This window comes from Cyrtonyx montezumae, unplaced genomic scaffold, assembly GCF_038088225.1.
Source record: "Cyrtonyx montezumae isolate F1298 unplaced genomic scaffold, pur_monq_1.0 scaffold_30, whole genome shotgun sequence".
Taxonomy (NCBI): Eukaryota; Metazoa; Chordata; class Aves; order Galliformes; family Odontophoridae; genus Cyrtonyx; species Cyrtonyx montezumae.
The window spans coordinates 1,342,608-1,369,638 of NW_027072035.1; the positions used below are offsets into that span (position 1 = coordinate 1,342,608).

The window sequence follows — 27,031 nt, forward strand, 5'->3', positions numbered from 1 at the left end:
AAATACATGAAATGTTGCACTGCAACAAAGGTAAGATCAAATGATAACACAGAATCACAGAATTGCAGGAGTTGGAAGGGACCCCTAGAGATTATATACTCCAACCCTCCTGCCAAAGCATTTTGTGTTAAAATCTAATTGTAATAGCAATTGACATTAATGATGAATATATGAAACCACATTATATACAATGAACAAACTTTAGATTATTAACTGAAGTTGTCTGGTTACAGTATTGGTTATAAAACAAGGAATGAGTCGTCAGGTGCTGGAATGGGCTGCCCAGGGAGGTGGTGAACTCACCAACCCTGGAGATATTCAAGGAATGTTTAGACACTGTGTTGAGGAACATGGCTTAGAGAGAACTATTGGTGATCGGTGGATGGTTGGACTGGGTGATCTTGTAGATTTTTTCTAACCTTGCTGATTCTATGATTCCAGTGTGTCAGCTGAACAGCTAAACAGCTGAAATCATCCTTTTCTTTGGTGTTAAAATTGTAATGAAGTTGACAGGTGCCTATGTATTCTGTGATTAAGATGACACATTCAAGGTGATTGATTCTACCTTTTCACCCACCAAGCTGAAAGCTGTTAATGCTTCAAGGCAGATAACAAACCTCATAAACTGAATGTGACCACATGAGCACTGAGATCTTCATTTAACATTTATGGATGTAAAATATATAAAAAGACTATTTCAAAACACATTTTAATTGTTTCATGTTTGTAAAGCATGTAGTTACGTTTAGCATTTGATATCATCTAAAATCAAACTAGTGTAAGTTAAAATCATTTAAGATCATTTAGTAGGCTTGTCGATCTTAAGATTTGCTTACATGCAGCTAGTTTAAAAAGAAACATTCAAGTAGGTAGTATGCTGGACTTACTAAACCTCCACAAGAGATGTTCAGCTCCAGTCTCACATATCTGCAAGGATATATAAGATCATCAGCACTAAAAGTAACATATACATTATTTGCCCTGATATCTGGGGATATGGGCATATGATTCATTATTCATTCAATACAAGCTCAGATTAAGTGGAGGATTTTGAATTATGTGCTTATAAAAATATGATTTCTTTTGAATGGCAGAAATGAAGAAAACATGGATGTTTCAAATCTGCAATACCACCAGTACTCAGCCTTTCTTCTTCATTTCTCATGATTTTACAAACACTGTCACGAAAACTGCAAGCAAACGCTCAACGCTATGGTATGCTTGGCATGACTCCATTCATACAGTATCTAATTCAATATGAGACATTCTCTACCTAAGAGTAAGAGACTGTGCTGACTGGGTATAAACAGGAGAATACACTGACACTTCAAATGGCTGTGCACCCCAAGCCACTTAAGCACTTTCTGGTAGCTGTGACATCTGCTTGACCTCCAATAGCCAAACTCCAATTCCAGTACTTTTACAGCGTGACAGAGGAAAGAAAAACATCTTACTCACTTCACATGGTCTTAGATATCTGTGTTTCAGCAACTGATCCATACCCAGAGACTATCTCGTAAGACTTAAGTTCATAAAAGCTTAGTGGAAATTATTTTTCTGGGAAAAAAAAATCTGTAATGAAAGCGCTATCTCTTTACAAGCTGACACTAATCTATGGACAGAAAGTACCTACTGACAATTGTTTTTCTCAGTAAATGAAGGATAATTATAATCTACGTTCTGCTGAAAATTAAGGGAAGACAAACTGTATTGATTTACCCAGGGATTCATGCAAATTATATTCTGAAATGTTAAGTTTATTGCCATTTAATTACTTTTTACAGGGAAAAAAATAAATAAATAAATAAAAAACAATCACTACGCTTGTAGGTAAGAACTGCTATAAAACAAGAACTTCTAAAAAACGTGGAGCAAGGGAGAATTCACAAAGTATGCCAATGTTGTACATTTATTACTTTGACAAAAAGAACTTCTACAAGATAATGTAAACAAAACAAAGAAAAACTAGATTTCATCATTTCTACCCACTCAGTTGCCAGCACTTATTCCAACATTTACAATCATGCCTTAAGGAATCTGCCTCTTCTTATTTTGTATTCAGAACTACATTTAAAAAGTCTGTTGTTTTCCTTAATAATATGTCACAGTAGCATTGGTTTGAGTTTTATTGAGTAAAATAGCACAGCCTGCATAAGAGTAATGTACTAGAAAGATATTAGCATCACCTTAATCTCATGTGGTAGCATCACACAAAAAGAATCAGACCAGGAACAGGTGGAAAAAAATCAGGAAAAATGTACAATGAACTTCAGTACTCAGACACTACTTAGAGAACAGAACAGTGTGAAAATAACAAATAATTATATTAAGATCTGAATTACAGATTTATTATCATTTGCTCCAACAAAGCAGGATGACACATAAAATAATAAAACATAATTATCTATTATATATGCAGGTAAAAATATTATTATTTCAAAAATATATATATGATTTGGTGCCATCTGCAACTTTGAACACCACAATTCTAAGGAATTCAGATTGTTCAAATGAAGATACATCACAGTATTCCAGCGTGCAATCTGTATCAATTGGATATATACAGATAGATATTGTAGGGAACGTTAGAACAGGTTTAAAAACAGCAAAAAAAAAAAAAAAAAAAAAAGTCATTTGTGTAATTCAGTGTCTGTAAACTTAAAATGATAAATTGCTTAGAGAATCATGCCATAAAAGTCTTTTAAAACTGCATGAAGTAACATTCTATAGCGATAACAATTCTAAATTCAGCATCTCTAAGTACTACAAAACTGGAAGTGCACAAGTTATCACCAGTGAGAAAATGACCATCTCCCCATCACAGTGCTAAATCTGAGGCCACAAGAACCAAATGTTAGAGAGATGTTTTATAGGTGTTGTTCTCAGGAACTGGTAATTTTGGGACATAAGAACCAAACAATGGAAGCAGACGATGGCAGTAATAAGACAAGTAAGAACAAAAGATAAAAAATAGACTTAAAAAAAAAATTACATAAAAAAAGGAACATTCCATGACAACCACACAGCTGAAGTATACTGATGACTATGAACATCCAAAGAATGCACAGCAAGTGGCACACTAACATGACCAGACATGGAAAGCATGCCTCATTCCCAAAGTCTTGTAGTATTTCATTAGCAGCCAAGTAAATAATACAAAGAGGGGAATTATGATTTCTGCTAAGTAAAAACACTTAACTTGCAGAACTTGAATGATGCTGCTATCACTGCAAACTGATGTATCAGTGTTTAAAAAAAATGTTACTTTGACAGCAAACATAATTCAAACGAGCAAAATGAACTGATGTAATAATCATTCATGAGCTCACGTATAGCTATTGCTGACACTCGGTATTAAAATGTGTGTATGGGACTAGCAAAATTCGTTTTCAGCCCTGACTTTTAAATCATACAACTTCATTCAAATAAAAAAAAATAAAAGTGGGGGGGGGGAAAGGAGGTACGTTTTGCCTAATCTTTAGTTTTTTAAACAAGTGTAACATTTTATTGAACAAAAGCAACAAAATAGCCTCCTGTAACAAAGTATTATCTCAATAAATTCTGAGAGGTGGAAATCTGCTATTGTGTACTCAGCAAGTATAACCTCTCATATTTCTCTCATATGATTTGTGAAGTCATACGTATCTTCTCCCACTGAATGTTTCATAATAAATATATTGATTGGATAGAATAAACTGGACATGGCTATTCTTTAGACCACGGCTCTCTTTTGCACAGACAGAATAGGATAGTAAATACTTTTTTTTTCCCCCTATTAAACAGTCATAACTGCTTGAGGCTGTTGCAGCACAAAACCAAAATATCTTCACAAATGTCTCCAAACAGACAAGCTGAAAATCTAAGCCAAAGTTTCATTTAACAGCCTGTCAGTTTTTTGATGTGAAGTTAATGAATGCAGTGGCAAACAAATCCATCAAACCTAACATCAAAACAACTGCTCTTCCCACCAAAGGGAAAAATCCAACCTGCAGGCCAGCACTTTGATCTAACCTATCCACAGAAAAGATGTTGCTAAGCAGCTCTCACCAAACAATATGCATGAGTAATTACCAATTTAATTTTACAAAAGAGAGCAATAATTCTTAAGTAGCCGCAGTATGAACAGAAAAGGTTGGTAGACATCTCTCATCAGGTTCTGCGTATCAGCTGAAGAATAAAAAGCTTTCTGACACTGAACTCTTCAGCATTTGAAAACATATCACGTGCTGAAATGAGCTACGATACAAAGGAATCATTATAATGATGAGTAAAATCACCTAGTGTGACTTCTATCCCTGATAGAAGGCAGGATAATTTACATACATTTACACTGAAGGGGAGTACTCAAGTAGTGCCAGAACACACATACAGCAAGCAGTGAGTAGCGTTTGGAAATGCCAGTATTTTCTCTTTTGAGAAAGCTTTTAACTGTATGGATAGGTACTGATGTGGGCAAGGGAAAAGAGGGACCTGTGAGATGCAGAGACAAGAGAATGTGGAAAAGCAATGGATAGGGAAACAATTGGATTTCCAAAGTAACAAAAGTAAGAGGAAATAATCTGAATTAATCACTAGTAAGTAAAAAAGAACTAGAGATCCGTAATGATATCACCTTGACATTTTGTACACAGAATCTCTCAGCCCTGTGTTTTATAAACTTCCTTCACCCATCAAGATTAGGTGGAATCATGCCGTTTGGGCACTGTACACAAGGTCAGACAAAGTATTATGTGAAAAAAAATCATTGTAAATAGGAAATACTTGTCTACATTGACACCTTTCAATCAATGTTCAGCAGCAGCAGCAAGGTGTAAGAGAAATGACAAAGAAAAACTGATTTTATTGAGAATTTAAATCTCCTTCCAGTATCAAATTGAAGTGTATGTGTATCATTGATCCTACCCACAGGAGCTAGAATTTGGGTAAGGCAAAATCATGACTGAGAATCCCAATTTTGGCACCTGTAAATGAGAGGTCTTGCACTTAAAGCCTTGTACGATGGCAACATAGGCATTTATTAAAAATAAAAATCATAACAGGAAAAAAAAAAGCATTAGTAAATACAAATGGATTAGAAATGTTTCAGAAGGAAGAGATGAGAGTTTCCTTCCCACACCTAATGAAGATTAATTTTTTGCTAAAGGAAAACATGATTTTTCTCAGACTACATAAATATCTTTTTATTCAATCACTTTAAAAGAATTTTTATTTTACTAGATATAAAATAATTCTGTGTAAGTATTTACGTTCTATGATTGGGATAGTTGAATCTTACCCCATCAAGCTACCTACACTGCACAAATCAAAGTACATACCTACAAAACATACAAGCTAATTATTACTGGCCAAGCTGCTTTACTTAATAATAACAAAATGCATTGGTATAACAACTTCATGAAGCTACACATTTCCATCTACTCATATAGATGTCACTCCATGAGGAAAAAAACAAAGTTCATGGAAGACCAAAGATATATTCCACCTGCCACTATTCTGTACCATTTAAAATTTTCAAAATTAAAAAGCCTTTTACAAACAGTAATTATAGGAAAACACCTCTCGAGCTTCATTGCCCTTCTCTGGGCACACTCCAGGGCCTTGGATGCCTTTCTTGTAGTGAGGGGCCCAAAACTGAGTACACAATTCAAGGTGCAGACTCAGCAGAAATGAGTACAGAGCTAATCACCGTCCCATTCCTGCTGGCTACATTACTTCTGACACAAGCCAGGATGGCACTGGCCTTAGCCACTTGGGCACACCACTCACTCATGTTTTGCCAGGTAATGACCAATAACCCAGGTCCATTCCCTCCACACAGTCTTGCAGCCACTCTGCCCCCAGCCCATAGTGTTGTCTGGGGCTGCTGTGGCTGAAGTGCAGAATCCAGCACTCAGCCTTATTGAACTTCATCCCATTGGCTTCAGCCCTACAATCCAGCCTGTACAGAACCCTCTCATCCTATCCCCAGGCAGACCAACACTCCCTCTCAGCTTGTTGTCACCTGCTAACTTACTCAACATCCTCATTCAGGTCATCAATACAGATACTGAACAGGACAGGCTCCAGTACTGACTCCTGGGGAATATCACCTGGTCACCAATAGGATTTAATGTCATCACCATCCTCTGGACCCAGCCTTTCGGTCAGTTCTTCACCCACCAAGGGGTGTACCAGTCCATGCCAGAGTCTGCCACTTCCCCAGGAGAATACTGTGGAAGACAGTGTCAGAGGCTTTGCTGAAGTCTAGGCAGTCTATGTCAACAGCCTTTCCCTCACCCACCAGGTCAGTCACTCGATCACAGAAAGAAATCAGGTTGGTCAAGAAGGATCTGCCTTTCATGAACTCATACTAGCTGGGCCTGATCTGGCTGCCCCCTACATGTTGTTTGATCCCGCTCAAGACAATCTGTTCCACAACTTTCTTTGGCACTGAAGCCAGGCTGACAGGCCACTAGTTCTCTGGATCCTCCTTACATTCCTTCTTCTAGACAGACAGGCATCTCACTGACAAACCTACAATCTTCATGGACTTCTCCAGCTAACTAGAACACTTATCCTAACAACTTGTCTGTGCTCTTTCTGAGTTGCCTGGATCTTCTTCCACATGAGGCAGACTCTCTTTTACTCCCCTGGCTGGCTCACTTACCAGCTGCATCAGTAAGTAATCTTCCAAGCACTCTAGAAACCTCCAAGACAGCTTCTTCTGCACTATATTATATTTCCATCATAGATCAGGAAAGTTGAATTCCCCCATGAGAACAAGGGCTGGTGATCATGCTACTTCTGCCGGATGTCCACAGAATGTCTCATCAATGTTTCTTCATCCTGGTTAGATGGTCTGTAATTGACCCCAACCAGCAAGTAAAACCTTGTTGGAGCTCCTCCTCGTCCTTACCCATAGGGATTCAACTTTATCCTTCCTAGCCTCGAGCTCAACATCAAAACAATCTCTAACATAGCCATACCATCACCTCTCCTTCCTTGCCCATCCCTTCTGAAGAGCTTATAGCCATCCATTGCAACACTACAGTCACAGGGGTAATCCCACCATGTTTCAATAATGGCAATTAAGTCAGAGTTTGCCTGCTGCAAACGTCTGTTTGTCGCCCATCCTGCATACATTGGTGCAGCTGTAGTTCATCTGCGCTGCTTGACTCACCTCCAGCCCCTGCACTGTTCCCTCAGGCTCATCTCTAGTGGGCCCCATTTTAACCTCTCCCCCCTTCATACATACATTAAAGCACTTACAAAGAGCCCTGCCAGCTTCTGGGCTAGGATCTGTTTCCCCCATTTGAGACAGGTGAGACCAACTACAGCCATTTTTCCAATTCCATCTTTTTGTTCTTTATAATCTTTTGTTTTGTTAATTCTGCTTAATTCTGTATAAATTGCATATTCTATGACTCATGTCCTTCCTACTCATCATCCTTTATTTCTCACTCCAAGTGCATGGATATTCCCACTTGACTCACAAAACACAGCCCAAGGAAGCAGCAAAGTCATAGAAAAAAGCACACTGATTGCAAGCTGGTAACACTTTTCATGTTGCCCAAGTGGAAGTCTTACACCAATACTGTAAAACAAGGTGAAGGTACATTCCTGCTCTTGGGGCCAAGCTACCACAGGTAGGCAGGCTACACATGCTGAAACCAAGATCACAAGTTCAGCATTTTTAATGACAGAAAATCATTTGGGGAATCTGTATCTGTAGTTTGTGCTTAACTGATGTTTACAGTACTTACAGCCTAAATGATCTCTGATTTAATTAACATTTGCAATCGATTTCACAGAATATTTATCATTCCATTTTGTGCAGGAAAGCAATATTGTCACACAGCCTAAATATTTACTGCAACTTTAATGGAAATCTTTGCCTGATTTTTTTTTCCAAATTAATGTAGAATGAATATTGACTGTATTTCAGGAGTTTTTCTAAGACAAATTCAGCTGTAAGCAATTAGAAGCTATTCTGTAAAAATGAATGTGTTCCTGTAGAAAGACAATCAGTCATCAACATGCAATATTCTCAAAGGAGACTGGAGCAACTAACTGACCTAGATACTGCTGTATTTTGCTGACACAGGCAATTTCTGCAGTACAAAACCAAGGAACTAAGAGATTCAAACCATATTTTTCAAGTACAATTCTTTTACATATGACTTATACAAAGAAGAGATATGTAAACACAACATCAACACTCTGAAGAATGACAAATGAGAGTGTAAAGCTGTATTTTTTTGTCACATTATCAGAGCACTTAAAAAATAACAATACCCTTTGGACACACAAACCAGTATTCAGTGTTTTCAGGAAATCTTCTGAAGTTGTCATGAAAGCAATCATAGCTATAGTTAAGTACTTCCAGACAGGCCATAATAAAGAAACATAATATCTGATTTCCAATGGCTCTGCAAATTAGTTATGCTTTCAAAGTGTCATGAAATTACATTTCAAGAATAGACCGCTACATAAAATGCTTTCTCTCTGATCAACTTGTTTACCCTATTTGTACAGCATCAGCAAATACAGATGTGTATTACAAAGAATATCACTATTTTTCTGTTACTCCTTACTTACATAACTCCAGTAAAAATACATGAAATTCTGTTCGTACTTCCTAGCATTTTCTTTTTCATTTAAAAAACAAGCTTTGTCATGTGTTTTGGGTAATAAGTAATAAAAATAAGTAACAGTAAACAGTGCCATAATTTGCTAAAGAAACTAAATTTCACATTTGACCATGGTGTCTACGATTTCTCTACAGAAGCTGAAATTGATTCAGCTGCTCCTTTGAAACTTCAGAATGTATTTAAATGCAACTTCAGATACCACAGTGCTTATACTTCTTTTATTATATACACACAGACAATACTGCTCTTGTGTGCAATGACCACAAAACACAGAAGACAATTCTGACATGAAAGTTATATCAATGTGCTACAGTTTTCATTAATTAAAGCTGTATTTAGAGTGAATATTTCAAGGTCATCCAGATAAAAATTCAGAATTTCAGGAATTTTGAAGTTAAATAAAGCACCATAACTTCTCTGCTTTGAACAATTATCTCCTTGCTATGTTCAATTTGATCACGACTTTAAGTTTAGGGTATAATACAAAAAATGATAGCCCTAGAATTGGAGGCATAAAACAAACAATAGTTTGTATTGGAGATGGAGGGAGGGAAGGGGAAGGGGAAGGGGAAAGGGAAGGGGAAGGGGAAGGGGAAGGGGAAGGGGAAGGGGAAGGGGAAGGGGAAGGGGAAGGGGAAGGGGAAGGGGAAGGGGAAGGGGAAGGGGAAGGGGAAGGGGAAGGGGAAGGGGAAGGGGAAGGGGAAGGGGAAGGGGAAGGAGAAGGAGAAGGGGAAGGGGAAGGAAGCCTGTACAAGGTATGTAGTTGCAGGTATCACTGCCTTTCCTGCATCCAAAGACAAAGTTTACCATTCCTGAAACTCAGTTGAGCGAATTTTAGAGGGACAGCACAAACACCTTTTTATAACAGATGACAGTTTTACCTGCCACAATTAACTCAGTTCCATGTCCATACCCATAATCCTCTCAACTCTTGTTTCACTATAGTACTCTACTGAAATTCTGAAGTAACTCTGGTGGTGCATCCAGCCTGGCCAAGTGTGTACAGTGAGGTGCAAAACATTTTGTCCTTGGGTCTGGTAACAGTCAGGGTTTCATGGAGACAATTAGCAACCACCATACTGTCTCAGACTGAGCACTCTGAGAACTGATAACAGACACCTACTTCAAAAGATCCAGTTCTAAGTGGTATGACTCTAAGTCAGTCATCTTACCGCATAAATACAACGCAGCCTATGAATCCCCTTTGAGAGTTCCTCTTTGCAAGCAGCTGGTTGCATAACACAGTTTCCCCTTGAGCAGGGGACACCTCTCAAAGTTACCTAACACTTGCACAGAGATTTACCCAGGATACGGTGATGCACTGCCGACAGATTCTCAGTAAACTACTCTTTTTAAACTGTACAATCTTCACTAAGATTCAATGTGAGATTCATTAAGCATGCCACCACCACCTGCTGTGTAGGAAACAGTCATGGATATCCAGACATTTCAAATCTCGTTAACTCACAACTGTTCAAATTATCACATTATATCTATTCTGGATCCATAAGTATCTTTCTGTCTTCTTCTTACAGTGAAGTGAGTAGTACTTCAGCCTCCACCCATCACACTACCAAATATTTAAATCTTATATAAATGACTTTGTAGTCATAGGGACCTGGACAGTAAGGCCAAGTGCAAGTGCAAAACCTGACATCTTCAAAGACCTATTTGGAGGCATCCCATTGTCACCAAAATCCGTCAATGAAACTTGCAAATCCAATGATGGGTTAGAAGGCCAACATTACTTTATTGTAGCACCAGGTGCACAGCAGATTGTTCCGCTAACGCATATCCAGGATCTAAAGCACACACACTTTATACATTTTAAAATGTGAAATGTATTCATATAATTTCCACAAAGTGCCTGCCAATTCCTAGAACTGCATCTCATACTCAGATTTAATACCTCTCATGCACTGTGTTAAATTGTTTTTGTTTTTGTTTATTTTTTGCAAAGAGGTCTTTGTTGGTTGCAATGTTCCATTGGCAGATGTTATCCAGGTAAAAGGTCATGTGTTACTCAGGCCAGGTCCCACATCTGGTCAATGCCTGTTGATTAAGTTTCTAACCAGTGTGCCAGGTTTGTTACAGTGCCTATATTATCAATCCCAGCAGGGTACAGTATATCTCCTCAAGACTTGTGGAATGTTGAGACTCTGGTTTTAGGTCCCCAACACTCCACTCATATTGGAAAAGACAGCCATCCCTAGACAGAATGTCAGTTTGCTGAAGAGTTTGAATTAATTGCTGAAGACACTGAATTTACTGCCACATAACACCACAAGCTAGAACACACTTCTTGTTGTCCTTGACCTCCCTTGCCAGACTGAATTCCAAGTGGATTTTAGCATTACTCCTTGCATCCCTGCATGCCCTGATAGCTTTTCTACATTCCTCCCAGGTGGCCTGGCCTTTTTTTACACATTTCATAAGCTTTCTTCAATGTATTGCAGGAACCTCCTTTACTATGCATGCCTGGCTGTCCTTCTAATACAACCAGTATCCCGTAAGAACTAGTCACCAGGATCACAAGGCTACTTCCAGCTGTTTGTAGAAGGCCACATCAACTCTCTCCCCCTGATCAGGTAACCTTTAGTACAAATACGCAACAGTGTCAACCATATTAAACTGCCCCTTAATTATCACCCACAAGCTCTTCCTTTGATCATCATTCACCCTTTAAGTGGAGCTCAATACATCATAGTTGCTCACTCACACAAACAGCAACTCCATCATCTCACTTGACTAGCCCCTCTCTCCTACAAAGGACATACCCATTCGTGACAGCATTCCAGTCATGAAAGCTGTTCAACCATGTCTCTATGGTCACAGTAACATCATGGCCCTGTAACTGCACACATCTCCAGTTCTTTCTATTTCGTTCCCATGCTGCGTACATTAGAATACAAGCACTCTAGAGAAGAAGAAGGTGCAGGTATCCCTAAAAGGATACAGGAAGATGTCATGTAGGTATAGTAACTCTTGGGAGTGGCTGGCCGCCTGACTTTTTTCATTACAGGCAGGTAAGGAACATTTGTTACATTTTCTGTCGCCTTGCCTCATTCCCTAAATTCCATTGGCATGAGCACTGCCATTGTGGACTCCAACAACTCATACACCTTCAATACATTCAGCTGACATTTGAAAATTTCCATAAGTAGAAATCATTTTTAAAGAACAAAAATTTAGCTGAAAACTAAATTCAGTACTGAAAACAAAATTCAAAGCTGCTGGAGTAACAACAAAAAAAAGAAAGAAAAAAAGAAAGAAGAGCAACTACAAATAAACAATAAAACTGGCAGTTAGGTACTATCTGAATATTCCCTGCTTCTCACTGACTTAAACAGATTCCCACCAGAAAGAATCAACAGAAATCCCATTAACAACAATTATCTGTGGTGACTTACCAACTTTGCTACTTTTCCATAGTCAATCCATCTGATGGTTGCAAAGTTTGTTGACTCTGCACAGTTGAAGCCATGGTTAAATCCTGCATGGTATCCATATGGGAAAGTGATCATAAATTCCCCTGCCTCTTGTGTAACCTGTTGCATTAGAAAAAAAAAGTGAAACATCACAAAAGCAGTTCTGCCCTTGAACCAATTAAAACTATGCTTTTCCATTATCAAGATAGAAAAAAAATCCCCTTCCACATTATTGTCATTTAGTACATGCTGAAATGCAATACTTGAGACAATGTTATTTACTGTAATTGGGACAGCTTCTCAGCAGCGCTTCAGTATTACTTTACAAATTCAGAAAGGAGGTGTTTTCTGACAAGATGTGGAAGAACAAGGAGCTAGAAAAGACAGAGAAATGAATGTACCAATCTTGCTGAACGAGAGGAAGCAGAGATACAATGGACTAAAAATATCCACAGTTATCATCCCTAAATACTAATATACACTAATCACTGAAGAAGTTATTCTGTTCACCACACTAAAGATGATTCTCTAAAATTTCCCCAGAAGTTTTCTAATGTTCTAATGCTCCTGGAAAGAGATCTTCTTCTCACCCTTCTCTCATACTCACCTGAGGGACTGATCAGGCTTTTAAGCTACAGTGATGATCAAACATAAAATAAGAGAAACTAAGTTAGTGAGCCTTGGCACAGAAAATATGTTTTATACCAGTGGAATACACCAGAAGGAAAACAGCGAAATACATTACATTTGTTTCAACTGAGGCAGTATCTTCAAATCATTCTGTATAGGAAAGAAAGCTACCAATTCCACTGCATCAGGTCCTAATTATCACATCTAATAACACATATTAACACATAACAGAGTTCTTGAGCTGGATATACCATGCAGAATGTCTGAACTTTAATTTTAACTGCACAAGTGTTACTTTAAAATTAAATGTAATGTGCTTCTGTCCTTATCCTCTCTCTCTTTAAGTAAAGTTTAAGAGAGAATAATTCCAGAACTTCCCATGACCCTAACTCCAGATACCCAGAGTAAAGGTGGTCTCAAATAAGATTCTCAAAGAGAAAAGTCTTGACTGCACTTACAGTGGCACCGCTTTAGAAAATAAGCAAGGGTAGTTCTGAATCATTATTCTGCTCTTTCCAAATACAGCAAAGAGCAATCAAAGTAAGTGGGTGATGAGTCTACTGAGTATTTAATAAGAAATTACAGGTAGAAGAAAAATAAAACAGCAAAAAAGCTAAAAAAAAACTGTAATAGAAACTGTATTTGGCATAGCAAAAACAATCTCTTATCTTCCCTTACTTGGATGGGCCCCATGCACTTCTCTGGAGATGAAGAAAAATACAGTCAGCACTTACTCATCACTCACTAATACCTGTACAAGAGATTAAAGCCTCAGTAAAGACCACCAAAGACTATATCAAGGACAAGCTAGTAAGAGACTAGAAATAAGTATACTGTCTTCTCAACTGTTAGATAAGAGTTAATCTGTAAACTAGAAGATTCAGAAGTAAATGATCAAATGAGTTTTACATGAAAACAGCAACAGAAGACAGCACCACTTCTTAGTGCCGTCTATCTAAGCTTAGCATATAATCTGAGCAGTGATGGCTGTCTGGTCAAAAATATGAATTCACTGATGACAGGGAAATATAGGTGAAACAGATTATTTTCACTGTATGACAATGCTTTGCATAAGCAATACAGTAAGAAATACTAGTATGATTTTAAGTAGCAAAAATTGAGAGAGTTGAAATTCGATAAATCAAAATCACAATTTGAGAATTTTGTCTAATAAGAATCCGTTTTTACAACCCCCCCTTTCTTCTTTCTCAAAATTTTTATCTACTGGTTTTTAGAATTCCCTTCAGTACTTTTTATGCGTAGTGCAAGAAAAAATGCAAAGGTTTAACACTTCACCTATTGATGCGAATTGCTGACAGTCATACGGGAGGATGCAAAGAGGGAAAAAACAAGAAAAATATGCTGAGCTAAAATATAAAGCACTACAAAATTCTGTTTTACATTTTTCATTTGCATTTTGCAAGGTTAATATTTTGGGGGGTTCACATGTAGCATATACATGGAAAAACAGATGCATACATTATAAATGCTACTGTAGTACTTCAACAATCACTGTGGGAATGTTAAAGAAGGATTATTCTCAGTGCCAGCAATTCCAAAATTTATCTCAATACACCCTCCCACTGCTGACAGTTTAGCAGGTGTTCTATTGCAACAAGCACCAGTTCAGCTGCCACCTGGTAGGCGTAGGCTGTCTTATCAGCGTTCAGCACATTTCCAGTTCTATGACTTTGAGCCATGAGAGATCACAGCCTGGTTTTCTCTATTCACTTTCTCACTGAATCCCATTAATTATAATTACACTTGGGTACAGACTGCTTCCTCCTAACACTAGGTGACAGAACCAAACTTAAATATTTAACTATTTCTAGTACTTTCATTAAAAAAAATGAAAAACAGATTCAATCAATACAGTGAAATAAGAACATCAGTTTCCTTACCCACCTCAAACATGTGGTACAGAAAAAAAACATACCAGTATTCAGCAGGATGTTGCCTTAAACACAAACCACTGAAAATCATACTGTTCAGAGTAATGTTCAGTAAATCCAGCACCATAAATCAAGCTATAAAACCTTCTAGTTTAGAAGGATGCATCTGACACTTCATAATAAAGGATAAGATTATGAAGGGAGTCAATACTTACCTGTATATTACAAAAACTGAATTTAGTAACTACAATGATAATGTATCACTCAGAAAACAAACTACTTTTTATCTGAGTCATTTATTCAAAAAAGCTTGCCTTCCAAGGCAGGCCATATCATTCCAAAAGCCCGCATTTCTCCAGTTTTATATATATGTTAATTTAAGCATAAGCAGACAATCTTTCAAAACACATGTAACAAATGAGTGGCTTCATACCACATAAAAATATACCTTACTCTTTGCTTGTATGCCCTAAGAATAATGCTGTATTTCTCAGATGCTTTTTTAATCAAGTAACCTTCTTAAATTTCTATCTATTCCGTTTTACCAAAAGCATACAGCTCCTAGTACCAGTTACTGTTAATTTAGTAGTAACAGTGCCATTGATAATCATTGTTGTTCCAAAAAATGGTGCAGATGATTGAGAATATTTTATATTGTTGACAAATATCTGCAGTAAGCCCACTCTCGAGACAAAATCCAGACATAAAGTTTAACTACATTTACTTCTTGAACAAAGATTAGTATCAGATGGCATTAAGGCTACAAAGTACAATATATAGTAATATCGCCCTACCAGTTCTGAGATTATTTCATATTCACTCACTTGAAATACAGTATACAGTATTTCATACCTTGAAGCATTACATGCTCCTATATAATATATACAAAAACATAAGTTAAGTATCTCCATGGGCTACATTTAATACTGTTAGATAAACATCAATAAAAAGAGATGGGAAGTATCACATAATCTAGGCAGGGGAATGTGGGAGGCTAACTTCATATACAAAGGCCTATATGGTATCAATAAACAAGTACACACTGAAATAAAAACTTCAACAAAGAGTGTGGTGAGGGAAGTTTACAGAACTTTTCTGCAGAAAGAAGAGAGTAAGAATCATAACCCATTCGTTGATCAAAAGGCTTTTAAGATATTAGAACATAAGCAGATGTTCAGGGAGGAGACTATGAATCAGACTGTACTCTTCTCAGCTGTCTTGCAAAATCTTTTCATTAGAAATAAAGAATTCACAAACTGTTCAGGATACAGAATACATATACTAAGGGAAAAGCAATGCAGTAGAAATCCTTTTACTAGCTGGCACATACAGGAAGCCCAAAATTCAAGTGAAAATGTTCTGAATGAAAAAACAGAAGAAAATTTTGAGAGTGATAACAAACAGACTACTTCAGACATGTTTGAAAGCACTCAAAGTTTTACACTTATCCACAAAGAAAAGACCCAAAATCTATTCTTTCCCCTTCCTATTTATATGAAATGCACTACTGCCCAGCATTAGAAAATAATCGTTCTTCATTTTTGTAATGTTTCAGCTTTTTGTATGATATATTTTAAGTTCAGTAACAGTTTTTTCAGTTTCATTCCATGTTTCATTTCACCCAGCAGATAATCTGAAACTTTATATTTTACAACCTATATAGTTGTAATAAATAGCTTCAGAAAAGCAATACAGAAACATTAAAAAATAAAGAATTTATTTTGAAGTACTAGATGTGTAGTTAGCAGTAAAACAGCTAGTTAAGAAGGGTTTCAGTCTCTAGGCAATCATATACAGGCTGGCATGAAAACTGAACAGAAATAAAAAATAACGGTCATACACTATAGGCACAGACATTTTCAGGTACAGACAGTGATAACTGCAAGCTGTTAATAATTCTCTACTAGAGAATTCCAATCTAAGTTATGTGTGAGTTCTAATATTACAAGCACTCTTTTTTTCACTGTTTTAGGGAGTCAGGGCCTAAAACATACATTTTTAACTCAGTGTTACTTGTACTATAAAGAATCTTCACAGTAAACACAGAGCAATTCAACACATGAACGCAGTTTAAAAATAAACACAAATGTACCTTGTCAAAAGGAATTCCGTACTTTTTCAGTATTGAGGGAGAAATCAGAGTCATCTTGTGGCGAAGAAAAGCATTACATCCATAAGAGCTGCTTGGGAAGAATCCTAATAAGGCAAGATAAGGAAAATTATGTATCTTTTAATTGAAACAAGAAAGAAAATTTTGTACCATTTTTTCACAATAAATTATACTTGATCCAGTCAGTGTTAGCTGCTGAGAGATTTGTATAAAACTTAAATGCATCTCTTACATTTTTCTGCTAATTTTTACCTCTTGTTTACTTCGGAAAGAAATACAAGATTCTTTAAGATAGCGCTTCTAGATTTGGCCATCCTATCTTTTCATATTCCAAAAACACTTTATTCAATATTTTTCCACATAACTGTTCACTCTGCAACCCCTGCACACATGAAAATCAACCACGCTACTTAAATTTAGAATTCTATTACAATTAGATTTCCATAGCACTTGAAGATCATTTGGAGTACAGAAATGAAACCTTCTATTTACAAAAAAACAGAAAGCATGGCAACATCATTCTCAACTATTTCCCAAAGCTCAGAGAGGGATTATAAACTGTTTTTTTGTTTGTTTGTTTGCTTGTTTTTTGGTATTTTGAAAACTGCTTTTCTATTCTGTTTTGTTTCTTGCTTTTTTTCCATTTGATTTTGAATTCTTTGAACAAAAACTGGTGTTAAGCTATTCAGGTTTCAACTTTCATAACTGTTTATGAACTAATCCACTAACTCTACTTAGTTCATAAAGTAATGATAAAATCCAGCTGATGAGTACATGGAGATGAATGAATGAAGGGAAAAGCAAAAATTCTAAGATCATGTTTCAGCATTACCAAATTTTAGCATCTCAGATTCTTCTCAGGATGGGAACAGAACCTTAGCTACAGTTCAAGTAAGCTACACAATTTTTCATTCTATAAAATGAAAGCATTAGTTTCTGTTCCCTTCAACAAAAACATATCACAATAAGAAAACACTGTTACAATAAGGAAATGCAAGAAATTGAAAAAGACAGGAGGGAAAATTTCCACAACACTCAGGCCTTTCAAACTATGTTATAGGAACAACAACAGAGCCTCAAAAAATAAAAGGGCATAGTAGTTAACAAGATGCCCATCGAAAGTTCTGATTGAAAAATGAAGAAGTGTAGTGAGAACTATCTAACCAGCTGCATCACTCTCTCAGTCCATGTTCTACTTAAGTACAGATGCATTCTCTACTCTGAAGTGAAAGTAACTCTTGCTGAGGAACAGAGGAATGCTTCTGGCTGTATCATATTGCAACGTTATTCAAGTTTCACAAAGTTATAGCTCTAATGAACCAGGAGAACTATAACAGTTAAGGGAAACAGCTTACTTATTAATTAGCAAAGTTTAGAAGCTCTTTCTTATCTTTACAGTTATAAAAAAGATAACATTTATCTTGACAGTCTGTTTGAAGTTTGTACCAGATCATAACCAAGAATCACCAAGACAGACAGTATAAATAACAAATTCATACATTTAGCAATCCTGGAAAACGTATTACTTTACTATATCACCACAAAGCATTTGAAGATAAACCATTTTTTGTTAAGTTAAACTTCATTAATTTATTTTGCTTTCTTCTGGAGAGTACATTTTGCAATGTTGCAAAGACTTATTAACATCAACAGTTCACTCCACTGTAGGTCATTTATTTTCAAGTGATTTCAGTGACTTCAGAAAGCCTCATGGGCTACTACTTTCAAAAAGTTTTTGCTTAATTTTGATAAAGTAGAATTAAGGCACTGAGTTCACTGTCACTAATTCAAAGGAGAAAACATAGCAAACAAGCTGAATGAATTGATGGTTCCATATCTTAGCTTCTCATGAGTTCTCACTGTTAAGTGTAAGAAGTTTCACCACTCTTAAAACATACACAAGGTGAAAAGATGAATCCTAGTTTTCTAATTAAATAAATATTTAGGTGTCTGATTCTACTGAAAACCAACAAACAAAAAAGTAAATTGCAGTGAGAATTAAAAAGAAAAAGAAGCCCCCTCAGAACACCATTGTTATTTCTGTGTACAAGAAAAATATATGTAATATATATAATGCTATTCTTCTACACAGAAGACCCCCCATGAGAAATATGGACAGAAGTTAAAACGAAGCAAATGGTATTAAAAGACTATAAAGTCCATTTTACCAGTTACTTTGCATCACAACTGAAGAGTGGAGAAAAAACAACACCAGCTAATCACTATGAGAAAGTCTTCTTAATGACAGCATAAAAAATAATTTAGAAAAAAAATACTTTTTTATTAATTTATGCATAGAATATTTGATGCTGAAGAATAAAAACTGAGATCCAGCTGGATAGATTTCCTAGGATTATCTAAGGTGTAAATGTTTGCCCATAGGAAATACATTGACCAAGAACATTGTTCAACTGTTCTCCTAAATGAATTCTAAATGTTTTACTGAAAAGGCCTTGTAAATGTATGAAAGTAGTTAAGAAGAGCTCACCAAAAATATATGAGAGAAATTAACACAAGCAACTAGAATAATGACTTAAAAACATCGTTTAGTTTAGACATGAAATTAGCCAAAGACATTTAAGAGTAAGGACTGACAAAGATTTACTATGTTTGCACGGGTGCTTGTTACAATAAGTTCACTTAGGCAGCAAAGGTGCAACGTCCACTTACATCAGCAGAAGTATTAGAGACTCTTGTTAGGAGGTCCTGAGATCAAACTCTATTAAAGTGTACCTCTTACTTACAATTGCCATGCTTTGTCTGTTTGTTTGTTTGTTTGTTTGTTTTAACTCTGTTGGAATTGCAAATAATGCTATTTTAAGTTTTAAGTAGCAATTTTTGGAGGGTACAGTTCCATCACAGAAACTTCACTAAAATAGAAGACAGAGAAGGTAAACTACTCCACTATTTGTTGGCTCCAGTGAACAGACTTCAAATACTTCAGCACAATTAATATCTCTAACAATTATAATAACCTTAACTTGGAATCGATAGCCTATGGCCTCCAAGAAGTCTCAGACATGAGCAACATTAGAAAATAATAGACTGATACAGACAGAAAGAAATGATCAAAGGTTACACTTCAGACTGAGAAAATAACTGCTACAAAAAGTAACGAATTCAATTTCTAAAAGCAAAGAGAGCTTGACTGAGTTGTTTCTGCCTGAGAAAACAGATTTTGTACCAAATTTTGGTATGGCGATACACTTAATTATCTCAGCAAACAATGTTAGAAAGCAAATGATGGGCAAATAGATATCCAAAACTTGAGCTGTACTACTACAGCTGTAAAAGATGAGAATGAGTTGTGACAACTCCAACAAGACAAGTTTGTTGAATTCTAAGCAAGCTGAAAACAACACAGAACAGCAGACCACAACCTGCTGAACATCCATTAAGAGAAAATTACAGATAAACATCTACTCTGATTATAGAGTTCTCTCAGTGAAATCAAAGGTGTTGATGATATGTTCTGTGCCACTATAAAATATTTTTCCAGATTCTTTTAAAGTCTACACTTGGACACACGTTTTTCAGTCTCACATGATTTTCTCAGAAATGCTCCCCTTCAATGACCAACAGAAGAAAGGAAGGTAGTATGACTTCATGACAGTTCATCAGAAGGTCTTTTCTTCTGCTCTGGCTAAAGATAAGGTCACACAAACTTTTACTTCAGCAAAGAAAAACCCTGCAGGAGAATGGACTAACAGATATAAAAAGGCCTATTATCATGCTGAAAAGAAGACTCCATATTACAAGCATAAGACCTTTAGAAATACATTAAATGCAGACTCTTCTACAGAATACTGACATTTAAACAATAAGAATGCCATGCAGTTCTCTCTCTTCATTAACTTATTATTTTAACACCACTGCAGGCAAATTTAAGACATTCCCACAATACAACAGAACCACTCCCAAATACTAATCTCATGTTACAGTTAACAATTTATAGGTTTACTAATCAATCCTGAATACACAGTGAATTTCCACAACTAGAAGGGGTGGAAATTCACTGTGTATTCAGGATTGATTTGTTTGAAAAACAAATCTTCAATCTATCTAGAATGTCCCTAGGATTCCAGTGACATAGTAGATTCATACTACATCATAGTAAGCTCTCATGATCTCTAAATCAATCCTACAAAAGCAGGCATTCTGTGATAATTAGCATGCAATATCAGTTTCACACAAGATCTCTTCAGAAGAGGCAAATCTCTTCCATACTCCTAATGATCACACAGTACACAAACTGACAGTTCAAAACAATTGTCAAACAAGAGCCAAAGAGAAATAATCAAAGATTAAGGTAAAACATATTTAGGCTGCACGTCAGTTTATAGCCCAGAAAAAAAAAGACAACACACAGTTTAAAGAAACACACACTGCACATATTGAGCAGAAATAGAATGATCTCCAAGATAAGAATGGAATGGTCTCACTGGCAGACAGGATTCTCACATCCCTGAATCTCAGATCCCTAAATCTGAACCTCTAGGTGGGAATGGGGAGCAAATTCCTACCTCCCCATTCCCGCCCCCCTCTTCCCCCCCCCCAGAGCCCAGCTTATGAGACTGCATATGTACAAATCTACGGGGCCAAACATGCATCCTAGGGTCCCAAAGAAAGCTGGCTGATGTGGTTGCTGGGCTCCATGATGCCTGCAAAGTTGTGGCTGTCTGGCGAAGTCCCCCAGGGACTAGAATTTCATTTACAAGAAGAGGAGGAAGGAGCTGGAGAACTACATGCCGGTGAGCCTCACCTCTGAGCCTGGCAAGATCATGGAACAGATCCTCCTGGAAGACATGTTAAGACACATGAGGGACAAGAGGGTAATCCAAGACAGACCACATGGCTTCATCACAGGAAGGTCATACCTGACCAATCTGGTAGCCTTCTATGATGGAGGGACTGCATCCATGGACAAAGAGAAGGCAACTGATGTCACCTACCTGGGCTTCTGCAAGATCTCTGACATGGTCCCCCACAACATCCTTATCTCTAAATTGGAGAGGTATGGATTTGAAGTGTGCAATACTTGATGGATACAGAATCTGTTGAAAGTTTGCAGCCAGAGGGTTATGGTCAATGGCACAACATCCAGGTGGAGGCTAGTAACAGGCAATGTTCCCCAATGGTCCATCTTGGGTCCGTTACTAACATCTAACAGAGACAGTGATAGGACAACATGGAAGGTTTTAAACTGAAGGAGTAGAGACTTAGATTAGGAAAGGGGGAAGTTTCACTGACAGAACAGCTGCTGGCACAGGCTACCCAGAGAGGCTGGGGTTGCCCCATACCTGAAGATGCTTAAGGCCAGGTTGGATGGCACCCTGGGCAACCTCATCTATTACTTGATCTAGTGGCTGGCAACACTGCCTGTGGAAGGGGGGTAGAAACTTGATGATTCTTGAGGTTCGTTCCTATCCCAGTCATTCTATAATTCTGTGATAAGAATATGATTCAACAAATGGTGGACAAATGTTTGGGTATCAACATACGGCAGAGAAAGAGACAAGCAAATGTAAGGTCTGACTCAAACTTTTTAACAGCATTCTACAGCAAGCACAAGAAACAACAGCAAAGAGTATGTGAAAACAGTCTTATGTCATTAAAGACTATTCCATCTCACTAGATGTTAATACCACCTCACAATTTCCTACAAATATCCTAAATTGCAAATATCTTTAATTTAACTTATGCAATTAAAATGAATCCCAATTATTGCTATTAAGGAAGAAAGCTCAAAAAGGAGGTTCTATTTTAACTTATGTAAATCGCAGATGTTCAATTGAAGGACTTCAGCATATACTAAATATTTGTAATTCACTGCTTACAAGATTACCTCTTGGAACACTGGCAAATACAAAAGGAGGCCAAAGTTTTCAAGTATGTTTTCTATATTTTACTTATGTAGGTATAAATAAAAGCAGTGTAACTTACTGAAGTGAGTTTGCTGTGATCTGACTTAACCTGATTTACCTTAATGGACTCCACTCTAAAGAAACTGGGAGAATATTCTGCATGGCAACATTCTCACAAAGAAGCAGTGTCAGTGTCATTTATGAAATAAAAGTGTTATTACAGCCAGATGAATGTTACAGACATATGTTTATTATCTCTTAGATATGATTTGCCTAACCTGACTCATGTAACTATAAATTAGGACGAAGTTAAATTTCTCAACTGCTGCAGTTTTCAGATTTGAGACCCTTGTAAGTTTTGCAAGCTCTATGTCAATTTTCATTCAAACAACTATTTGCACTTTTTCTCACATGTAACACATAATGACTTCTCCATGACACAGACTAATTAATACAATACACAACACAAAGCTTTTTATAGTATTGCAATATACTTAGGTCATTTTTTTATTTAGTTTCTTTAGAACACTACTGAATGCCAGATAAATGCCATCTGCTCTCTAAAATAATTTCTGCAATTAAGTCAACTATTAAAAGAACTCAAAAATCCTTCCGAATGTCATTTATGATTCACTATTGTGCTTCCATTCTCTTTATTTTCTAACTCATTTTGTGAAATGAAAATTCCTTAAGAATACCACAGTATTACAGATTAATGCAACACATATAAAAATTGCAGCAACAGCTCACTTGAGATTTTTATTACATTTATGTCTACATAAAATTGAAAAAAACTTACATAAATGAGAAAGCAGCTGAAGGGCAAAATCAAATTGTTGCGTTTATTAGATTCAAGTCTAATGTATTTCAAATAAAATATTTGTAGGTGCCACAGTCAATCAAGATTTCAAGGGAAAGCAAAGACGAAAGCATTCATGCACAGAAGGCATGCATGATAATTGTGACACGCAGACAAGTTAATGGAATATATCTTAGCCTTCCTTTAATTTTAATGTATCAACTGTTGCCTTGACTTAGACAACCTGCCACACTTAATGTAACATATTATTATTTTTATTACTATAGGAGGATTCAATTAACTCCATAAGAATTAGTCAGCCGTCAGCCTTCTTGCATAAACCATTTTTATTCATGTGTTACATTCCTGTAAAAGTATAACTGAATTTTTTTAATACACATAATTAAGTACTAAGTTTCATTTACGCTATCCTTAATTAAAATTTATTATTAAGTGAACTGTTGCCACATAGATAATTTTGTATATTCACCTTTTTAATATACCCTACTGTAAAATTCAGACTGTATTTTAGCAGGCAGCAACTGCAAAGCAGAAGACCACAGAAGTCTTACGCTTCTTAAGTAGGAAAATAATCAGAAATAGAAGTCTACAAATAAATATAAGTGAAAAATATGTCAAGGTGAGCATTAAGTTCAACATCTTAAGAACTGTATCTTTCACACTACTGGGCCAAAAACAGCAGAAAAAAAGCCTACTCAAGACAAACAAAGTAGAAGATTAATTAAAGTCAAACACTGCAAACAGGAAATGTCAGAAATGTCTGTAGAACTAACAGACCAACCGTCTGTAACAATAAAAACCTTTGTCTGACCATATAGTTCTCCTGATCTACCTTCGTTCCCTGAATATAAAGAAAAAAATAATACCTGAAATTTTTACTTTCATTGTTCAATATCTGATTCTATGTTGAACTTGGTATTCACCATACAAAACCCAGTTCTGAAATAAAAATAATTAAGTTTTGATCATATTTATCATGATTCAGCAATGCAAACAGATTTGTATTCACCACACATCTTTGTAACTTGTACTGTCACAGACCTATTAGCAGTAGTAGCCAACTTCCATACATTCCATGTGTGCCGAAAATATATGATAAAAAATATACATATATGCATATATATATGAAAAAAATGATATACTTGCGCAGCTTCAATACATAAAGCTATCATGAAGGTCACTGTTTTCATCTGCGGAAAAATGCGTAAGCCAGTATTCCTCATGCCAGAACTCTGCCTGTTCTACATACTTTACTAGCTCTTGACCTAAGAACTGCGTGGGAGACCACTGCACTGAGAAGAAACTCTCATTTAGCCTATTACTAATTCTGACTAAGGTATTCCAAGATAAGACACTGCTTCCCACACCGAATATCCTAACAGCATCTGACATACCACATTTCTGGAGATTTCCACTACTCTCCTCTGTTCTGTGTCCATACCTCTTACCATAGTTAAGCCACCATCAGCAGTAGTAAGAGCCTTGAGAAATCTCAGGACATTGTCTGCCAACACAGTATTTTTTTAGGTTACAGAAATTTGAACTAAGCAATATCGTAAGTTCCCATAAAAACGTGGATTTCTTCTTTTGAAGATAATAGCAAAGCATGTCTCTCAAACAGTTACCTAGCTTCTGAATTTGCAGAGGTTAACCCTATATCTGAGTAAACTATAGCATGTCAAAGAGAACTTCAAATGTTTTTTTAGTCTGCTCCAAATGGCACCCATCATTTACACTTATTTCTTAGAAAGGAATGAACAAATGCTGCTGAAATTGTCCATTCTCTTCCCTTGAATTAAAAAAATGAAGGGCTAGGCACACACTAGAACAGCATTTATAGAATGCTTAAACCTGAATAGTTAGTTTTAAAATGCTGCATAGCTATAGATGGTCAATGTGAAATCCAGAAATATGCTCAAAAGCAGCTCAAACAAATCAAGTGAAAATTCTATCTTCTCAAAGACCATCTCCCCAATAAATATCAAAAATTGATGTATAGAAGACTTAAAATACTTAAAATTTTCACTTCTCCTGAGTAATCAAGGAAGGGATCAAAGATTTGCTGGGTAAGGAAGTGGCTGGAGGGCTGGGCCCAGACAGTGATGGTGAATGGAGTCACATCCAGCTGGTGACTGGTCACAATTGATGCTGTTCACCAGGGGTCAGTACTGGGGTCTGTCCTGTTCAATTTCTTTACTGATGATCTAGATGAGGGCATTGATTGCACCATCACTAAGTTTGCAGATTACACCAAGTTGGCAGCAAGTGTCAATCTGCCTGGGGGTAACTAGGCCCTACAGAGGGTTCTGGACAGGCTGGATTGCTGCGATGAAGCCAATGGGATGAAGTTAAACAAGACCAAGTGCCAGGTCCTGCACTTTGGCCACAACAACCCCAGGCAAAGCTACAGGCTTGAACAGAGTGGCTGGAAGACTGTGTAGAGGAAATGGACCTGGGGGTACTGGTCAGTGCTCAGCTGAATGTAAGCCAACAGGACGCCCAGGTGGCCAGGAAGGCCAATGACATCTTGGTGGACTGTTATCAGAAACAGTGTTGCCAGCAGGAAAAGGGAAATAATTGTCCCCCACTGCACTCAGCAGTGGTGAGGCCGCACCTCAAGACTGTGTTCAGTTTTGAGTCCCTCACTGCAAGACATCTAGACCCTGGAGCATATCTAGAGAAGGGCAATGTCACGGTGTTATCCGTGACTGAACTGTGTCAGTGGCCGCGCGGCCGCCTGAGCAGAGCCGCGCTCCGGAGGGAGGGGGAAACAGCGGGGAGAGATGGGTCTACAGGAAGACAACGGCACCATCTGAGAAGGAACGGTAACTTTACTAAATATAATAAAATTGAACAATTGAGAGAGAAAATTTCCAAACCAAAAGCTGTGAGCTTACGTTAAGGATTAAACTGCAGGGGAAGCACACGTGCAGAACCTCCATGGCAGCCCAGAGGAACGCACCCAGGCAGAGCGCCGCCTGGCATCCGGTTCGGAGCTCCGCCCCTCTGCTGCTCCCACAGCATTAACTCCTTCACTGCTGCGTGATGCTCTGATGTGGAATACCGGCATCAAAACCACAAAATCACAACAGGCAATTAAGCTGGTGAGGAGTTTGGAGCACAAGTCTTATGAGGAGTGCCTGAGGGAGCTGGGATTAATCAGCCTGGAGAAGAACGGAGACCTTACTGCTCTCTATAATTACCCAAGGAGAGGCTGTAATGAGCTGGGGGTCAGCTTCTTCTCTCTTGTAACTAGTGATTGGACTAGAAGGAATGGCCTCCAATTGTGTCAGGGGAGATTCATGCTAGATGTTAGGAAATACTAATTTTCCAAAAGAGTGATCAGGTACTGGAAAGGGATGCCCAGGGAGGTGGTGGAGTCAAACACCTTGGAGTTGTTCAAGGAAAACTTTGATTCTGTGTTGAGGGATATGGTTTAGTGGGAACTAATGATCACAGACGGATGGTTGGACTGGATGATTTCACAGGTCTTGTCTAACCTTGGTGATTCTATGATTCTACATTTCTATGATTTCCAAAGCCAAATAAAGCTCCTTTGTATTCCCTAGCAGATTTCTCTGTCAGCCTTGTCCTATCATCCCCCGAATCCATGCAAACATACACACTTTTATTTTAATCCTGCAGACACTTTTCATT

The 27,031-nt window shown here is 37.2% G+C and overlaps 1 protein-coding gene across 1 annotated transcript in view; it reads right to left on the minus strand.

The window, feature by feature from the left end:
• The window catches only part of KDM4C (lysine demethylase 4C), a 263,542-nt gene that overhangs the window by 196,125 nt on the left and 40,386 nt on the right, over positions 1 to 27,031 (minus strand). The window contains exons 6-7 of the mRNA XM_065744185.1: positions 16,673 to 16,776; positions 12,041 to 12,178 (exon numbers count right to left, since the gene is read on the minus strand). Coding sequence (XP_065600257.1) covers positions 12,041 to 12,178; positions 16,673 to 16,776 — 242 coding nt within the window. The remainder of the gene's footprint in view (positions 1 to 12,040; positions 12,179 to 16,672; positions 16,777 to 27,031) is intronic.